At 41.4% G+C, this 17029-nt stretch overlaps 1 protein-coding gene across 6 annotated transcripts in view; it reads left to right on the top strand.

Moving 5' to 3' along the window:
* Positions 1 to 291: 291 nt before the first annotated feature.
* Positions 292 to 17029, top strand: part of UPP2 (uridine phosphorylase 2) — a 30219-nt gene continuing 13481 nt past the window's right edge. Inside the window, exons 1-4 of one of the 6 annotated variants that reach the window (XM_078376334.1) lie at positions 292 to 612; positions 4375 to 5062; positions 9592 to 9709; positions 13392 to 13550. In XM_078376334.1, the coding sequence (XP_078232460.1) occupies positions 5013 to 5062; positions 9592 to 9709; positions 13392 to 13550 (327 nt within the window). In that variant the 5' untranslated portion in view covers positions 292 to 612; positions 4375 to 5012. The remainder of the gene's footprint in view (positions 613 to 4374; positions 5063 to 9591; positions 9710 to 13391; positions 13551 to 17029) is intronic. The other 5 variants (XM_078376314.1, XM_020801164.3, XM_072982851.2 and 2 more) reach the window with 5 other exon arrangements.

Here is a 17029-nt window from a genome sequence, read left to right as displayed (position 1 = left end):
GGTTCTCCCCCCCCCCCCCGAGCATCAGTTTTCTGTGTGCAAAATTCCTTTCAAAAAAAAAGTTGACCATTAAACTGTTAAGTCAACAAACCAAATGTTAATTTTATGCTATGCAAATTGTAAACACTAGCCAGAACATATTTCAAGTTTCAACAAAGTCCAGGAATGGAAAGTGGTGGTGAGCAACTTCCTTTTGGAGCTAGGACCACAACAGGGCTGGGGATCCTGACCTCAGGCACAAACGTTATTGACCCTTGGACATTTGACCTACATAGAGGGACTGCATTAGTCTGGATCAATATTCCCTCTAAGGTGCACGCAGGCACGCAGGGCTCCAATGGCATCATGCAGTTGATTCCTTCTTACTTCTGGGTCTTGGAAGAAACCTCATCCCTTATGCACAGATGCACAAGGCTCCGACGGGGACGACAATTGGAGGGAATACTGGTCTGGATCATGTGAATTGCAGTGATATTGCATTAGTGATTCTGTAGTCCCAGTGCTCAGTGCTAGATTCCTTGAGGGGTCAGCAGTTTGGCAAAATACATGTTGGAACTCAGAATATGACCAGCAAATTGAGTCATCTGATAAACTAAGGGAGCAACTAGACAGGTATTTTTCCCGATTGTTTGTGCCATGTTTCTCACTGTTCCTTTCTATAATGATTATGTCCACTACATGCTGTCAGTACTCCTTGAAAGGAGACCTGATCTTTTGGCATAAGGATGTGGTATATTTTGTTCAGCCAGCAGAGTTAGCTCTTTTTTTTTTCTTTTTGTAGCATTTCTAGTTGCATTATTTTGTCTTGCTTTTGGTTTGTGTGGTTGCCCAGTCCAGTCCTTTGAGATGACTGTTTGATAAATCTCTGTGACATCATTGGTGATGCACAAAGTGTGGTGCGGCACGGAAATAACGCCTACTTGCTTTGCCTGCGTTCTGCTCACACTGATAAAGATGTTAACTGTGGTGTTTTTTTTTAAAAAATTAAAATATGTTTTCTCCTAGTTTAGTGCAGTGCTATAACTACACTATTTATAGCTTTAAAAAAAACCCTAAATGTTTAAATGTTTTTAACTAGCTAAAATTTTTTAAAAATTATATATAACTAAATTATATATAACTAAATTATATATAACTATAGCACTAATAGTATCTATCACCTGAGAAATCTATATGTAGGACAGGAAGCAACAGTTAGAACTGGATATGGACCTCAAGGGAGCACCGGGAATGAAGGGTCTTCCTCCCAAGTGAAGCACATGGACTGAGGCTAAAAAAGGGAGATAGGGAAGCTTCTCTTTTGCATTCTGGTTTCTCCTCTTTAGGTCTCAGAATTCTGACTGGGAGAAGCTAGACAAATTCTGGGACTGCAAGTCCCAGAAATTCAGAAGTCTCATGCTTCTTTGTTTCTGACACAGTCTGGCAGCGTGAGGGAAAAGAGAGACAGGGACACATTTCCCACTTTCAGAGCTTCACCACCTGCGGCAACTGCCTCTGTGCACCTAATGATAGGGCTGGCCCTGATCATTGGGCAAAGTATGTTGTGAAAGGGCAGCAACTTGTTTTTGTAGTTGCCATTACAGTGGGGTCTTGACTTGAGAACGTAATCCGTATTGGAAGGCGGTTCTCAAGTCAAAAAGTCTGTAAGTCAAGTCTCCATTGACCTACAGTGCATTGAAAACCGATTAATCCCGTAACAGGCCGTTTTTGTTCCATTTTGGTTTTTTCCTGGTCTGTAAGTCAAATCTCAGGCTGCAAGTCAAACCTAAATTTTGCGGCCAGAGAAGTCTGTAACTCAAAAAGTCTGTAAGTCGAGCCGTCTGTAAGTCAAGGGTCCACTGTATTGCACTTCTCCAGTAATAGGAAGAGAGGTTTGTGGGATTTATTCGCCTCAGATACGAAAATAATGTGGCTGGGATTGAAGTATTATCCACCTTGGCTTTGGGAATGGCAATGGTGCCCTTTGCTATTGCACACGCAGAAGCAAATATCTTGGGCCAGACCAGGTTAAGGTATTAACCTGTGTCTGATGAATCTTGATTACACAATTCTGCTTCCGCATAGGCATAGATAACTTAAATTCTGTATTAGGCAGGTTCTATACCATTTCTTCACTGAATAGCTCAGTGAGTTTTTCTGGCTGCAGAGCCAGAGGTTGGGGATTTGACTGCGCACCATTCCTCTCGGGAGAAGAACCAACCTGTGTAGCCTTGGGCAAGCTGCATAGACTTAAGCACCCCCCAGAAGAAAGGAATGGCAAACCATTTCTGAGTACTCTGTACGTAAAAAAAAAATCATGGGAAACATTGCCATAAGTCAAAATCATTATTCCATTCTTGGGGATTTCTTAATGTATGTCTGTAGCAGGCTTTTCTCCCCCTTCAGGATCAAAGTAAGAGAGAAATTGAGAGGAGAATTTAGACTGTGCTTAAGGATAGAATGCCCGTGAATAAGCCTGCCACTATAGGTTCTTCAGAAGCAATATCACGCCAGAGTCTTTGACCTGACAAAGGAGTGCTACAAGCTGGGAGATTATTAGTAATGTGTTTCCAGGAAAAATTACGACTCTTCAGTTTTTACCATCTCATAATTATGTGATCTGAGTATGTGTCATAGAAACAAAGCAGACAGACAGGAGTTCGCAAGTGGAACCAGGAAAGACTGAGGCTCAAATAATGTTACAGAGAGGCTCATCATTAGAAGCTCAAATCCTGTGATGGTCCAAAGACATGATTTAGACAGATTTTCATGACTGAACACTCCTGCTGGCAAACAAGTTCTGTGCTTAACTCCCAATGACCATTCCCAAAAAGAAAGTTAATTTGCAAACAGCAGAGGAGATGGGGGAAAGCTATAGCTGTGACCACCACACATTTTCCAGGACTTAAGGAATTCTTCCAATTGTGAGTTATTTGTAAGGTACAGTTTGGGTCCTGAGAGAGACACAGAGACAAGAAGCTGAGTTTTGAGTCTGGTAAACTATTAAGATTCAGGGAAGCTGCTTCAACCTTTCTGGAGAACTAATGGTAGAACAATGGAATTGGCTGTCTCTTCAAATATTTATGCTCTGTCTGCTTCTACCTATGTGAAATCAAAACTTTCTTTCTTCTCCTTTGTATCAGAACATTGCACAATTGCTGTGCACCATTTCTGGAAGTGAAGGATCGGCCCTCGTTGCCCAGGGACCCCCCGGTGTACTCACTGTGCTTTCTCACTCTTAGGGGAGGCTCCTTCTATGTCATCCATTAAAAGTTTTATAAAGCATGAATAAGCTCAAGTGACCTCCTTCTAAGGGAAAGTAATAAAGTGCTGTACCTTTAGAAGGCAATGTCGCTGTGGCATTTTCTATCACTCAGAGAAGCAGGATGAGTATAGCATCGGACAGTTGAATTATTGCATTCTTTGTACTGGGTGAATTCACAAGTGATTATGCCAAAGCAAGAGGTGGCTGTACTGTTTTGATTGGTGAATCTTACCACCTTGCCTTTGGATCCCCTTCAGATTTGTTGTGTTAAATTAATGTTATGGTTCCTGTGTAATTTTTTTTATTATGAAAAGGAATATCCAAGGCTTTAGGCACTGTCTCTTCCATCAACTATCTTATTTATTTATGTAAAATGTATATTTTATGACTGTTCCCAAGATACTAGGGGGCCAAGTGGGCTGTTTTCCATTTGACTCGGGCTAGAAACACACAGTAGAAGTAGTCTGTAACTTGAGCTAAAAGCCCAGTAATGTTGCAGAAAGCAAGGTGATTTGTACATTATTTTGTTTTGTTTTTTTATTTATTGAAAGTATTTTTACCCCACCTTCCTCCTTCAAAAGGATCCAAGGTGGCTTACACCATTAAAAGTCAGTCCTCAAAGCTAAAAACAATAAGTATACAAATACCACACTAAAATGTGGCAAACAAAAGCAACACCAAAAGCGCATTCGAAGGCAGCCAGTCATTAAGGGAAAGCTTGCCTGAAGAGAAAGATCTTGGTCTGCTTGTCAAAGGACAGCAAAGATGGGGCCAGCCTCTCCCGTTTCTCCACCAAACGCACCTGTGAAGGTGGTGGGATCGAGAGAAAGGCCTCTTCATTCACATTTGCTAAGTACTCCCTCTTCCAGCTACAGTATGAGCTATCTCTAGTATGAATTTCTAGCCTCAGAAGACAACGCTCCTCTAAATTATTTCCTAAAAACAGCTTTTACTCTGGTGCTAAGGGAAAAGAAACTGCACCAGACAAGTTGTTTTAGGGTCCTAAGGCAATTCTAATGTTAGTGCTGGTGGAGGGTAATACTTGAGAAAGCGCCTGGTAGCATAACCTCAATTCACTATGAAGAATGCGACAACATTCTACGAACCTCTCCTGTTGTTTGTTTTGGTAGCAGTTCCCTCAAAACACCTATGACTGAAAGTTCGTTTTTGGGGCCTTGATTTTTGTTTGTGCACAAGATGGAAACCAAGGTGAGTTAAAAACTAACTCAGCGTTTGTATGAAGCTCAGCCTTTGGCAACTGAGGCTTGCCCAACCAATGTCATCCGATGGTCTCTGTACATTTGTTTATATTTTTCTCACGTGTAACATAGACACGTTTTCAAGCCGAGGCAGCTGTGTCAGTTAAAGAGGCAGCAGCTCCCAGAAAGGAGAGGTGCCAAAGTGCAAGTGGGGGATTGCGGTCAAAGAGTTAAGTGCATCAGTCACGGAAGGTTAACCAGCCCTGGACTTTCTGTTTCCTAAGCACTGTGATGTGAGGCCAGAGAATAGGGGTATGTCTTGGCTGAGTTGCCACACCTTCAGTAACAGCCAATCTGAGATCTTTGATGCTTAGCTGGGGACAGTTCTGTTCAGACAGGCACTGAACAGTAAACACTGACTTGGGTCATTCCAGTTAATTATTTGGAAAACAACTAGACAACTAAAAGGAAGATCTGTAACTTTCCAGAGAGCTGTTGTAAACATCCATATGCAATTCTTCATAAGGTACAGGTATCCTTCTTTTTGGCGCTGCTGAAAGTTGGGCAGTATGGCATTCCTTTTGCCGGATTCCAGCATTGAAAATAAAAGTTACAATGGGTAAGTAATTTATTACTGGAGTTATAACTAACTATTGCACTCACGTGTTGATCTATGCTACACAGTTAGCAGCAGTTTTATACTACTTTACATGTTATGTCTCCATTGTAAGGAATCCTGGGGTCTGTGGTTTAGTGGGCTTCTGAAGCTTCCCTGCTTAAGACCATTCATTCATTCACCTGAACTACATAGGATTAGAACTCTAGTAGCAGTGCCCTTCACCAGACTACAAGTCCCAGGATTCCACAGGATGGAATCATGGTCGCTAAAGTCATATTACACAGGTTAAACCACAGCGCAGAAGTGACCTTACCTGGAAATCAATCCAGTGATATACTTTGTATTGGTGTAACCCAGTCTAACTACATGCTACTGCAACCAAATGGTTCAGAGTATCAGCCATTTAAAAAAATATTCCGATGCACTTGGTCTTGTTTTAATAACGAAGCATGGACCTGCATTCCTGTGCCACAAGACCTTTCAATTTGCAATTATGATTAGAAAAAAAGAGAATGTAATCAGAACTCTTTGAGTATTTTGAAAACCATTTCAATTTAAATGTAGATTGAAGCATAGTCTTTAATCAAGATGACGAGGCAAAAACATTACAATTATTTATAAAAGAGGGGCTCCAAAGAAAAGATTCTTTGCAGTAAATGAATATATAAATATGCTTACTTTTGCTATGTTTAGCAGAAAGCTGTAGTTGATTATTACAGTGATGAACTGCAATCTGTGAATGAGCAGAATGATCTGTCAGTTGATTTGTTGTCTCCTATGCGGCTTAAACAAAAGTAATTTCAGCTGCTCCTTGCCTTGAGTATTAATTTAATTTATTACATAACATATTCCATCATTCCTCCCAGGAACTAAAGGTGACGTGCATGATCTTTTAGTTCAGTTTTAGTTTCACAATAAACTAAGTTTAGGCTAAATTGGTAGCTAGATGAAGGTTATCTGATGAGCTTTATGAGTAGGACCTGGGTCATTTCAGTTCTAGTCCCAAACTCTTAACAAGCATGGATGGCTCAGGGACCAAGGGAGGGTGTGTGTGTGTTCCTGTTCCCACTGTTTCAGAGTGTGGTGTCTCCTCTGTTTAGTCCATGACATGAGTCAACAGAATGAACCACTGTACAGCACTGAATCTTTTTGTCTCATGATCCATATGCCCTAAAGTCTGAAATACCCTCGAGAGCCCCCATGTCCTTCCTGGCGATTTTTTAAAAACTAGTCTAGAATTTTAGGATAATTGACTACACTAGCTTCCTCACCCTTTCTGTGTACCTGTTTAAGTGGATACTTTATATTACATCTCTCAGGGATTCAGCGAGCAACTTTATATTTCTACAGTAAGGCCCATGCAAGATTTCATTCCAGTCCCTTGATGTTGCCATGTTGCAGCTTCAAATGGATTTCTGACTAATTGAATCAATGGACCTTACGTATGTTTTCCTCACACAGATATTGAGGTCATCTCACTGTTTTCCTGTTTACCTGAATGATTCTCTTATGATCATAGAGCTAACAACCTTTAAGGATATGAAAGCTCTAGGTTAAAAATATCTTTGCTAAAAATGTGATTTGATTGTTCCTGTGATAACATCTACATTTGAGTCCAATTTGTAGGCCTTCAGTGGTCTGGAAATGGTGTGGGGTGTGAGATTAAATAAATAAACATGCTGAGGAAATGTTGGAACTGGCCAAAGTGAAATACATCTGTAAACCCCGGCAGTCTGTTCAGTAACAAGCTTTCCCCTTGAGACTACAACCAGTAGTAATGGTGGGAAAGGGTATGTGCAGGATCCACCTGCTGTATTTACTTTGAAACAAGAAACCCGTTGGGGGTGCAGCTGCAGAACAACCCAAGAGAGGGATCTGGAAGATCTGGCAATATTCTAGAGACAGGTGCTGGTGCTGCAGCCAAACCAAAATGTCTCACACAGGGCAGGGCAACTGGGAAGGGAGGGCTGTGTACGGATGCAAACTGCGTACCTTCCTTTCTTGGAGGGCTAGCAGTAGAAATGCTGAATACATCAACATCTTGCAAGGCCATTTAAGGATCTCTTAACATCTATTATCCTTCCGATAGTATGCTTTCAACTTATTTGTTCCCCGGTGTCTCACATCCAATGATTTATTTGCATTTCGCATCAACTCGTTTCTCTCTGTTTCACTGGACTTCGTTACAATTCCTCCATGTTCCTTAGTGAAGCTTCTTGTAGTCCCTAAAGCGCCATGCACGAAGAGAGATGATAACAGAGATAGAAAGGGAGCCACCATGTTGTTTTGTTCCATCAGAGCTTTGGGAGAGGTCATGCAATCACAGTACAGTACTTGCATAAGTGTCTGAATCATCAAGCCTCTACTCACAGACTAAAATACAGACCTTTGTAGTTTAAAACATCCAGCCATTCCCCATCCTCACCCTTGGTCCACTGTTGTTTTTTTAACCACCATGTCTGATGAAGACTTTGGAGAACTTAAAATCTTGCATGTTTTTTGAATGTCTTAAAAGTATTGACCACCTGTGGATTTCAGATTTTGTTTCATTCTGAGGGATCAATATGGTGCCTTTCTTTTATAGAATGAACATACACATCAGTTTCTTTAAACAATCCTTCTTTAATCATCATGGCTCTTTCTTCCTTTTCTTGTCCTTCTCATTCATGCATTCTTGTGACTCTTCTGTTTTCATGTCTTTTGGATCTATCGTCTTTCACCTTTCTGTTTTTTGTGCTTTAAACAGTCTCTTTTGCATGTGTCAAAGACTCTTCCTAATAGGTTTTTAGGCCCATTTTCACTTTGTCAGTCCAAATCAGCTATTATAACCTAGTAAACATATTCAGGAATTTGAAGACATCCCCATATCTTAGGCCTAGGCCACCTTTAGGACCACCTCTTGCACCAGCCAGCTCTGCCTTCATGTTTGAAGTAGAAGGTCTTACTTTTTACTGAATCAAACTGCAGGAGAGGTGTTGTTCATGGGGGCAAGTGGAAGGAACGTCCCAGTAGCTACACTGCAGACTAGATTGGCACCATCTCTTACAAGATTTGGCTGTATGGCAAATTAGATAGGGATTTATTATGTGAGTTTAAGTGCTGCTAATTGTACTCCATTAACCTTTATTGTTTTGTAATTGTGTCACATTGTATGGAATATTAATGTATATTTTATGACTAGTTTCAATTGCTGTTAACCATTCTGAGTGGCGTGAAAACACTAGACGTGCAGGATGTAAGTGTTTTGAAAAATAAATGAACAAGGCGGCAAAATGCGCCCCTCCAGATGAAGTTGCACTATAATTCCCAGCACTCCTCATGATTGGCTAAGATGGTTAAGGCTAATGGCAGATGCAGTTCAACATTTCAAAGGCCACACTTTGCCCTCTCCTAAAACAAACCAGCAGATGGCATGCAGATATTTGGAGAGCAGGAATCAGCACTGACTGGACCACATGAGCAACCTCAACAACTTCAGAGTAAAAGAAGAAGACTAACATCTTCATGGCCTGCTTTGGGGCATTTTAGAACCATCTGGATGGCCAGCCGTGGAAGACAGGAAGCTGGACTAGCAGGGCTAGCCCAGTCCTTAGGCAGAGAGAGGCAGCCATCTTGAATGGATGATACAGAGGCCCTGGCAAGTAGTGGAAGATGTTGGAAGTCTGTGTCACATCCCTTTCCTCGAACCTTCTATGCTAGGCTATGGCCCTCAGGTGCAATGGTGCAGCGCTGTGCTAAGATTCCACTGTCTAGTATAGTCATCTTTTTGTCCAGCAATAAATGGAGGAAATCAACATTTTGCCATCTGCTCTAGGTAACAAAAAGACACAGAGCCGCCCTGTGGACTAGACACATATAGATAGTCTCATCCAGGAGGGCTCTTCTTATGAAATACTTGCTTTTGCTGTAGCTATAGCAGTGGTTCTTAACCTTTGTTACTCGGATGCTTTTGAACTGCAACTCCCAGAAACCCCAGTCAGGACAGCTGGTGGTGAAGGCTTCTGGGAGTTGCAGTCCAAAACTCCTGAGTAACCCAAGGTTAAGAACCAGTGAGCTATAGCAAGCGAAGACACCGCTAGAGCGTGTGTAAGTAGTGTGTGTCTTTGTGTGTTGTGTCATAACAGTAAAACTTTTCTATGACAGAACCTCATTTCAGGTGGCAATTGCAAGAGCAACAAATATACATTGACGGGGGAAAGTTAGTAACGATATTTCCCAAACTACATCATATGTAACTGGAAAACATTGAAAAGTGCAACTTTCAAGGAAGAAGACTGCAGTTAGCGTACTAAGTAGGAATCCACTGCACGTTGACACTACTGGAAAGTGATCATCTGGAAAGAGTCCTTTCTCTTGCCTTCTCTCTTTCTTTCCCTCTCCAGTTCTCAGCATTATTAATATGTGAGTGGGCTGTTTAAGAACTTGCATGAATTCTCAGGTCACTTTGTTGCATTTTACTGTTTTTGTCTTTTGGTGTCTTGTTTGGTCTTATCTTCCTTCTTTGGCTTCTTCCTCTTTTCTTTTCCTAGGAACGGGCTTGTTTATGTTAAGAACCCTCACTTGGACTTGATGGATGAAGACATTCTCTATCACTTAGACTTGGGGACTAAAACGCACAATCTGCCTGCTATGTTTGGTGACATAAAGGTAAAAGAAACATTATGCAGCTGAGGCATTCTGAAACCTATTTCATGCAGCTCAGGCGTCTCTTCATTTCTTCCCCTGTTATGTTTTATCACCGTGTCTTCTCCGTGCTAGTTTCAGAGATGACTTAAATGTCCCACAGGGACGGCATCAGTGCCCGTTCTGGAAAGCATGCCGCAGCTACAGTTATAGGCAATTACCCTTCCTTTCTTGGGGAAATAAGTAGACTGGAGAAACCAAACCTGTTTTTAGTATGATGGACTAAATACTTCCCTGGGGTCGTTGCTTTGACTTCAGCTCAGAAACACCGCATGAAGGAAGTTGGTTTATCATGGTGTTATCACCAAGTTCATGTATTTTTTTATAAAGAAAAAGAGATCAGCTTCTGTAGCTGTAGAATATCAGTTTCTGAGGCTCCTTAGCCTCTGCTGAAAACATACATGCACAACTGCTTTGAAAGGGGAACTTGTAGTCAATTCATTTTTCTAACGTTGGAGGTAGAACTAAACTGCATTATAATTATTGAAGAATAATGTCTTTATTATATATTTGTAGCTTTTTATCTGCTGCCTCACTAAACGGTAGAGGAGGAATACCACACAGGCAAGAACAACACATTTGCACATAAACTGAAGTGAAAAGCTCACTGTGGGCTATGTGTAAACTAGAGTGAAACATCTCTGTGTTTCATTTGGCTGGATGGCACAGGTAATGGTCGAGGAGCGCATTGGTTGGGGTAGCAGTGGCAGCAGGGCGGTGGTGGCAGCAGCAGGAGATCACATTGGCAGCAGTGGCCTGCTGCTACCACAGCTGCCTGTCCAGCTGTCTGCCAGACAAGCCCATCTGAGCGCAGAGGAAACCCTGCAGAGGCTTAAATAATACACATTGGGGTCCTTTTAAACTGCAGTGAAGCTTGCATCTCATGAAGTGACAAAAGTTGCTTCGCATTCCGCTCATTTGTTTTCCTCTGGGTATTCTTCTGGCTTTGGTGCTGCATGGTGACACTGTGGTATATAAGAGTGAGGCTTTTACCACAGCTAGTGGCTTGTAATATTCAGGAGTCCTTTTAAAGGAAAACCAGCATGGAAACAATATTTGGATAAGTGGGGAGAAGATTGCTTTTCAAAATGGTTACAATAAGGTCTACTTTTGTGAATCTTGGCTCTATTAACTATTAATGATTACTGGAAGTGCATTTGATCCCAGGTAAAGGTTTTTCCAAACAAAGCTCTCAACTTAAATGTAAACTTAGTTCAGGGAGGGGGGAAATATGCAAAGAAAGGGAAGAACCAGAAAATGAGAAGCAGCATTCTAAACAGGTCAAGCTATTTGTCCACCTAACCCGCGAGGGTCTACTTTCACTGGCAGTTCTTCTCCAGCCCAGCAGGTCAAAGTCTTCTTCTGTCACCTGCTATCTGACAAGTTCAGCTGGAGCTTCCATGGGTTGAACATGGAACCGTCTGCAGGCACAGCAGCCTGGTTACCTTTAACCTGTGGTCTTCTGTGTAGGGTTGCTATGGAGCCTGAAGCTGTCAGTTGCAAACTTTTTTCTCTCACTGAATCCCAGCTGGAGGTTTGCCCTGCAGAAATGGCTGTCTTAATAAAGGGCAGGGGATGGGGAGGATGGACTGAGTCCACTTAGGCTCTAGCAATAATGCAGCCAACATTAAACTTTTAAAGTCCCGTTGATTTCAATGGCTACAACACGATTAAACGGTCCTCAGTGAAACCGATTTAAAAATGCCTCATTTTGGCTGATGCACACCTTTACTGTGGTTTATACACAGCACATTCCTTTTAGCTCAAATCACTAAAGGGGGGTCGGCAGAACCTGAAAGAAAACTTGAAGCAAGAGATAATGCTGGTATAACTCTGTAGTCCGTTTGCAATTGAAGCGGGCTTGCTCAGTAATGAGTCTCTTAGGGTTGCAACCCTGTGTTTTCTCAGGCTCTTCAACACAATGCAAAACTGTAGAGAACTTTAAATGACTAGAATAGTTTTATATAATTAAATCTTTATATTATGTCTGAGTGCAGCATTCCCATGGACCACCAAGGCATGTTGCTTAGTCACGTTCTACTTTTAGAAGTGGGACCCTCCCCTCCCTCAATAATGTGGCCCTTTCTGACACGTTCCGTTCATGTTTGTAACTCCTGGAATGATGAACTGTTTAATTCTGAGCAGTTCTGGTCATAATAGTTAAGACTGTTGAACTAATAAATCAAACCACTTGCTGTAGCAGCATCTCGTTCATCTTAAGTGGCCAAAATCCTGTTGCATGATGTAGTGAATCACATCACACTAGGCCCATTGAATCAACTGGGATTTGGTGAGTTAGCTCCTCCATAAGTTTCATTGCTTCCAATGAGCCTACCTTAACTGTGATTTACTTTAGCATAGTAAGTTGCAGTTAAGAGTTGGCCCATTAAAAATTGATGGAACTTAAACAGGAGTTGATGTATTAAATCCTCATTGATTCTCTGAGTCTACCCTAGTATGATTTACTGTATTAAACAACAGGATTTTGGTCAGTAGATACAGCTATTAACCATTTACCTTCAGCAGCCATATTTGAAGAATATTATGCTGAATAAATAGGGTTACTTAAGGTCACATTGAGGTCCAATATGCCATTTTGGTGCCGTCTTTGCATTCCACCTCAAGTAACCCTCTTTGTCCCACCTCCCTTAAGCAAAGGAAAATAGTTTCCTTCTAGGCCCTCTCTTGTGTCTGCCTCCTTCTGGGAAGATGTGTTGATTTAAAAAAAAAAATACCAAAAAAATACAAAGCATCAGTGCTGCCATAATAGGCTTTTTTTAAAAAAAAAACTTTGCTTCCTCCCTTCTGCTCCTCAGTGAAAATTTTTAATTTCTCAATATAATTAAATCATTAATCTAACGATATTGGGAAACTGAAAGCAGATGGGAAATTGAAAGCAGCAAGTTCTGCTTTGGTTTAATCCCAGTGATTGCATGTGTTTGGAATGAACCAAAACAGAGTGATTCTATCCACACACCAAAGAAAAAGAATAGCCCCCTGAGAAGGAGCCAGAAAGATGCAGGTGGGGATGCTCTGGGGACAGGCTGCTTCGTGCTGAGACTTGCACTATCTGGTTGCCATCAAAAGGAACAAACCAGCCTGTTCCCTACAGCAGACCAAACACTCATCTAGTTACCCCCCAAAGTTGACTGGCCCATGGGGACATTTTGTATAATGCCATTGACACTCCCATTTTGAATCATGGGCTATCACTTGCAGGGACGGGAGAAAAGGGTCCTTACATGAAATAACGCATTTTGCTTTACTAGATGTTTCCTAGATGGAGCAGAGGAAGGCATATATCTGCTCTTTTCAACAGCAGCCATGCATTTCTCATAGTATAGCCTAGTTTTGGCTTCAGATTTCATGATGATAAGACAGAGTAAGGAAGTTGAACCCTTGTTTGCTGGGAAGCAGAACCAGCAGCGACTTTTTAAACCCACTAGATTTCTTGTGACTAAGATCAAAATGTATTTCCATTGTTGATAACAGTCTTGCTTAAACGGGTCAGGCAGTCAATCTACTCTTTCTTCCTTCTCACTCCCTTTAGATAGAAAATTTTATGAAGCCAGTTCAACCTTTTATAATCAGTGCCAACCAAGTCTCGGATGTTGCTATAGCTGATAATCTGATAATTTATTTCCAGTTTGTCTGCGTGGGCGGGAGCCCCAACAGAATGAAAGCTTTTGCTCAGTTCATGCATAAAGAACTTGGACTTGAAGGAGACAGCAAAGACATGAAAGACATTTGCGCTGGGACAGACCGGTACTGTATGTATAAGGTTGGCCCAGTGCTCTCCATCAGTGTAAGTACATGCTAGGGTACCTGAAATGTTTCCATTAGCATCACAACAGTAAGCAGCGGCTTTAGCACGTTGTTCACATCCTCTGCTTAATATTTAATGCAAGTCTAACACTTGTGAGATGAACTGGAATGAAAGCCTTGATAATCAAGGGACTTTCTAAAAAGCAACCATACAATTGCTTCGGCATGAGAAATCAGGCTTTCCAGGAATCGGCCTCACTCCCTTTGCCCTGTCAGTGCCTTGGCCTTGACTGACAAGCATCACTTCTGTGAGCAAGGAGCACTTTTGGCCCTTTATGCTTTCTGCTGCTTCCACCGATGCTGTCAGCAAGAGAGCCTGAAGGCACATCCTGTAATCTCAGCACATCCCTGAGGTGTTAAACCAGAAATATGGGGAATTGCACAAAGGGGTTATTTCGGAAAAAAGAAAATGCAAATTCTTTTCTTTGCAGGTTTATACTACAAGTCTATATGTGTTTCTGTTTTTACTAGTTAGTGCTGCAACATGCTGCTGCTACATCATCATCATCATCAATGTGTTGTGGAGGAAAGCCTTTCTGCTTGCACAGCTTGGGGCACTTAAATTTCTCTGATTCCCCTCCTTTGGTCTCCATGCAGCACCCAAATGGGTGCTCCTGGAGGTAGAGGGACAACCTGCAGATGGGTGTGAAATGTGGAACAGAGTGTTTCAGAACATTATATGGTTTGGTACAAACTGGACGCCCTGGTTTGATGAGCATACAAACTTTGCATTAGTGCAAAACCAAGCCGCCATTGGATACAGCCCATAAGGATGAATTATATTAACATATGGCTGCAGTTTTATAACTGTAATGTTCTAACTCCAAGCTATAACTGACATTTAAGTATCTGCTGGTATTAAAAAATACGTACTTGACACATTCTTTACTTGCAGTCATTTTAATTACACTGATTCAAATGTAAATGGCCTAGCTTTATATCTATCTGTACATTACATCCCATTATGGCGTTAGCCATGATGGTTGTATATGAGATTCAGTATCAAGAGCTATGAGACTCTGTGTATGCATTGCTGGGAACCAACGTATCCCATACGTACTCCACTGTACCCCAACATACTCTGCTGGATGGGGCTCCACCTCTCTTGCACGCAACTTTGCCCTGTGTGTGTGCGTGACTCCACCCCCACCCCCCGCATGCAGGTTTCTGTAGCAGCTGGAACCTAATGCAATCGCTGCACGAGGAGAAAGACAGCTGTGTGTACAGCAAGGCAGAGGTGAGCATGCATGCACACACCCAGCTTAGAGGGAACTTTGCTAAGGACCATTAGCAGGAAGGTCCTCCTGTCCCACTCAAGTCCTGTATGTTGGCCTTCCACAGACAACGAGCTGACCACTGTGGGGACAGAATGCCAGTCTAGGTAGGCTTTAGGTTTTCCCCTTCTTCGCCTCTGATCCCTTTTTTCCCCCTACCAAACCTTTCAATAGATAAATGTTTAAAGTAAGATTCAATAAGAGATTCATTTTGGACCTTGAATTATGGACCAATTTGACACAGTGGAAGTGAAGAAACATTTCTCGGCTTGTGTTTTCTTCTCTCCACGTAAGACTTTGTTGTAAGGCTTCTGTATGGTTTTATTCTTAACCAACAAATCAGTTGTGGGTAAAATAGATGCTGGATACCATAATTTTGTCTTCTAGTCCCAGTCAGAACAATGGTGACAGTGTCAACTGTTGTGAGGGAGGAACTGGATTTATTTGTTCCATTCTCTCCTGCCTCCTGCCCACCCTAGAACAGATGATGGGTTCTACTACTGTTTTTCTGCCTTGGCACATATGCAACCTTTGCTACATCTTTGTTTTGGAGGCAGCCCTAATATACTTCTGTACCCTTTTGTTAAAGTGTGTTCAACCACCTCTTGGACATATACTTGAAATATTTGATTTTGTGTTTGTTGTACTCTCTGTACGATTCCATTTCAACACAGATTACTTTACATATGGTTATGAGTTATGCAATGCAGCTCAATGTATATTGATAGGATTTATTCAGAGTTCCATTGATTCAAATGAGCCAACTCATCAATGAATACTCTGTTAAGAACTTCAAGATTCCATAAGAAGCTTCCTCCTGGATCAAACCATGAGTTATCTAGCACAGCATACTCTTTCTCACAGTGGCCCTTATGAAACAAATGAGAGATCCACAAACATCTTCCTTTTTTATTGGTCATGAATCTCCTCCAATGACTCTGGGTTTTGGATCAACCTGCAAGGACCTCTATCTATCCAGTTTGCCAATCCAAGATAATTTGAGGAACCTCTACTACATCTTTTCTTTAATTACTATTGTATTTAATGTGGCTAATCCCTTAATAAATATGTTCCAAATCTAATGTTCCCATAAAATAGAAGAAAATCCAAGGTGTAGAGTTGCTAGAGAAATCATACAAATGACTCATGCCTCCCAAATTCTAATAAATTCCCAACTCCTACATTGCTTATTTTATAACTAATTTACCAGTTATGTTCTTTTCTTTCCCTTCAGACACTTCTCAAGTAGTTATTGCCAGTCCAGTCTTTCAGACATTCAAAAATGCTACATGTTTTAAACTTTAATACACTGAGTGAAAAATTGCCATGGCTTGTTCTTGCTGTTTCTATAAATTATTTCCCTGCTTTTTAGATACATGGAATGTAACAGATGTAGAGGCCTGCCTCAGAAATTCCCTTCCTGCATCTCTGCTAGGCAAGGGAGATTTAAGATTAATAGGCCAGGAGCACAAAATCCAGTTCCCCAGTCAAAGGGGGTGTCTTGTTTCAGCAAAGAACAGAAGTGGGATCAGGCTTAAGGAGGATGATTTATGCTATTCTTTGGTCTGAATCATGTCATATGTCTTGAAATTCAAGAGCTAGGCTCATTCCCCATTTTATGTAATGTGAAATATTTAGAGGAAAATGCTATCAATAGCATTAAAGTGCCTTGTGTTGTGATCTACAAATGGAATGTCCACAAATAGGACATTACAAGTTCTCAATTAAGCAGGCCGTGTTATGTAAATTAAGCTATATATTTGGCTCCTGTATATACGGTGTATCGTCTAGTTTGGCCCTCAGTTATGTGTCTGTCAGTGATGAATCTACTTTTTTCCCAGCATTGAAACTTCAAACTGTTATGGGGGGACCCATCTCAACCAGCAACGAGGTCTGAGTAATCATTGTTATCTTCTTTGATGGGGTTGTTCCATGACAGATCACCAATTTATTAATTTTTTTAATGTCGACTAAGTAGTGGGAACCCCAAAAGGGCCCTCCTTCCTCCTCTTCCTCCATCTGCACATGACACTGACAGATACAGCAGGCCCTACAGAGCAAATACCTCCTTCCACAGTTTTGTGCTAGCTAACCCAAAGTGTGATTTTTTTCTGGAAAAAAAATACACACCACTTTTTTAAAAAGTGTGTACCGTCTGCTAAGTGCTCTGTCCTACTAATTCACG

Source organism: Pogona vitticeps, chromosome 1 (assembly GCF_051106095.1).
Source record: "Pogona vitticeps strain Pit_001003342236 chromosome 1, PviZW2.1, whole genome shotgun sequence".
In the NCBI taxonomy this organism is placed as follows: domain Eukaryota; kingdom Metazoa; phylum Chordata; class Lepidosauria; order Squamata; family Agamidae; genus Pogona; species Pogona vitticeps.
The sequence above is the reverse complement of the archived record's forward strand: the minus strand, read 5'-3'. Positions and strand labels throughout refer to the sequence as shown.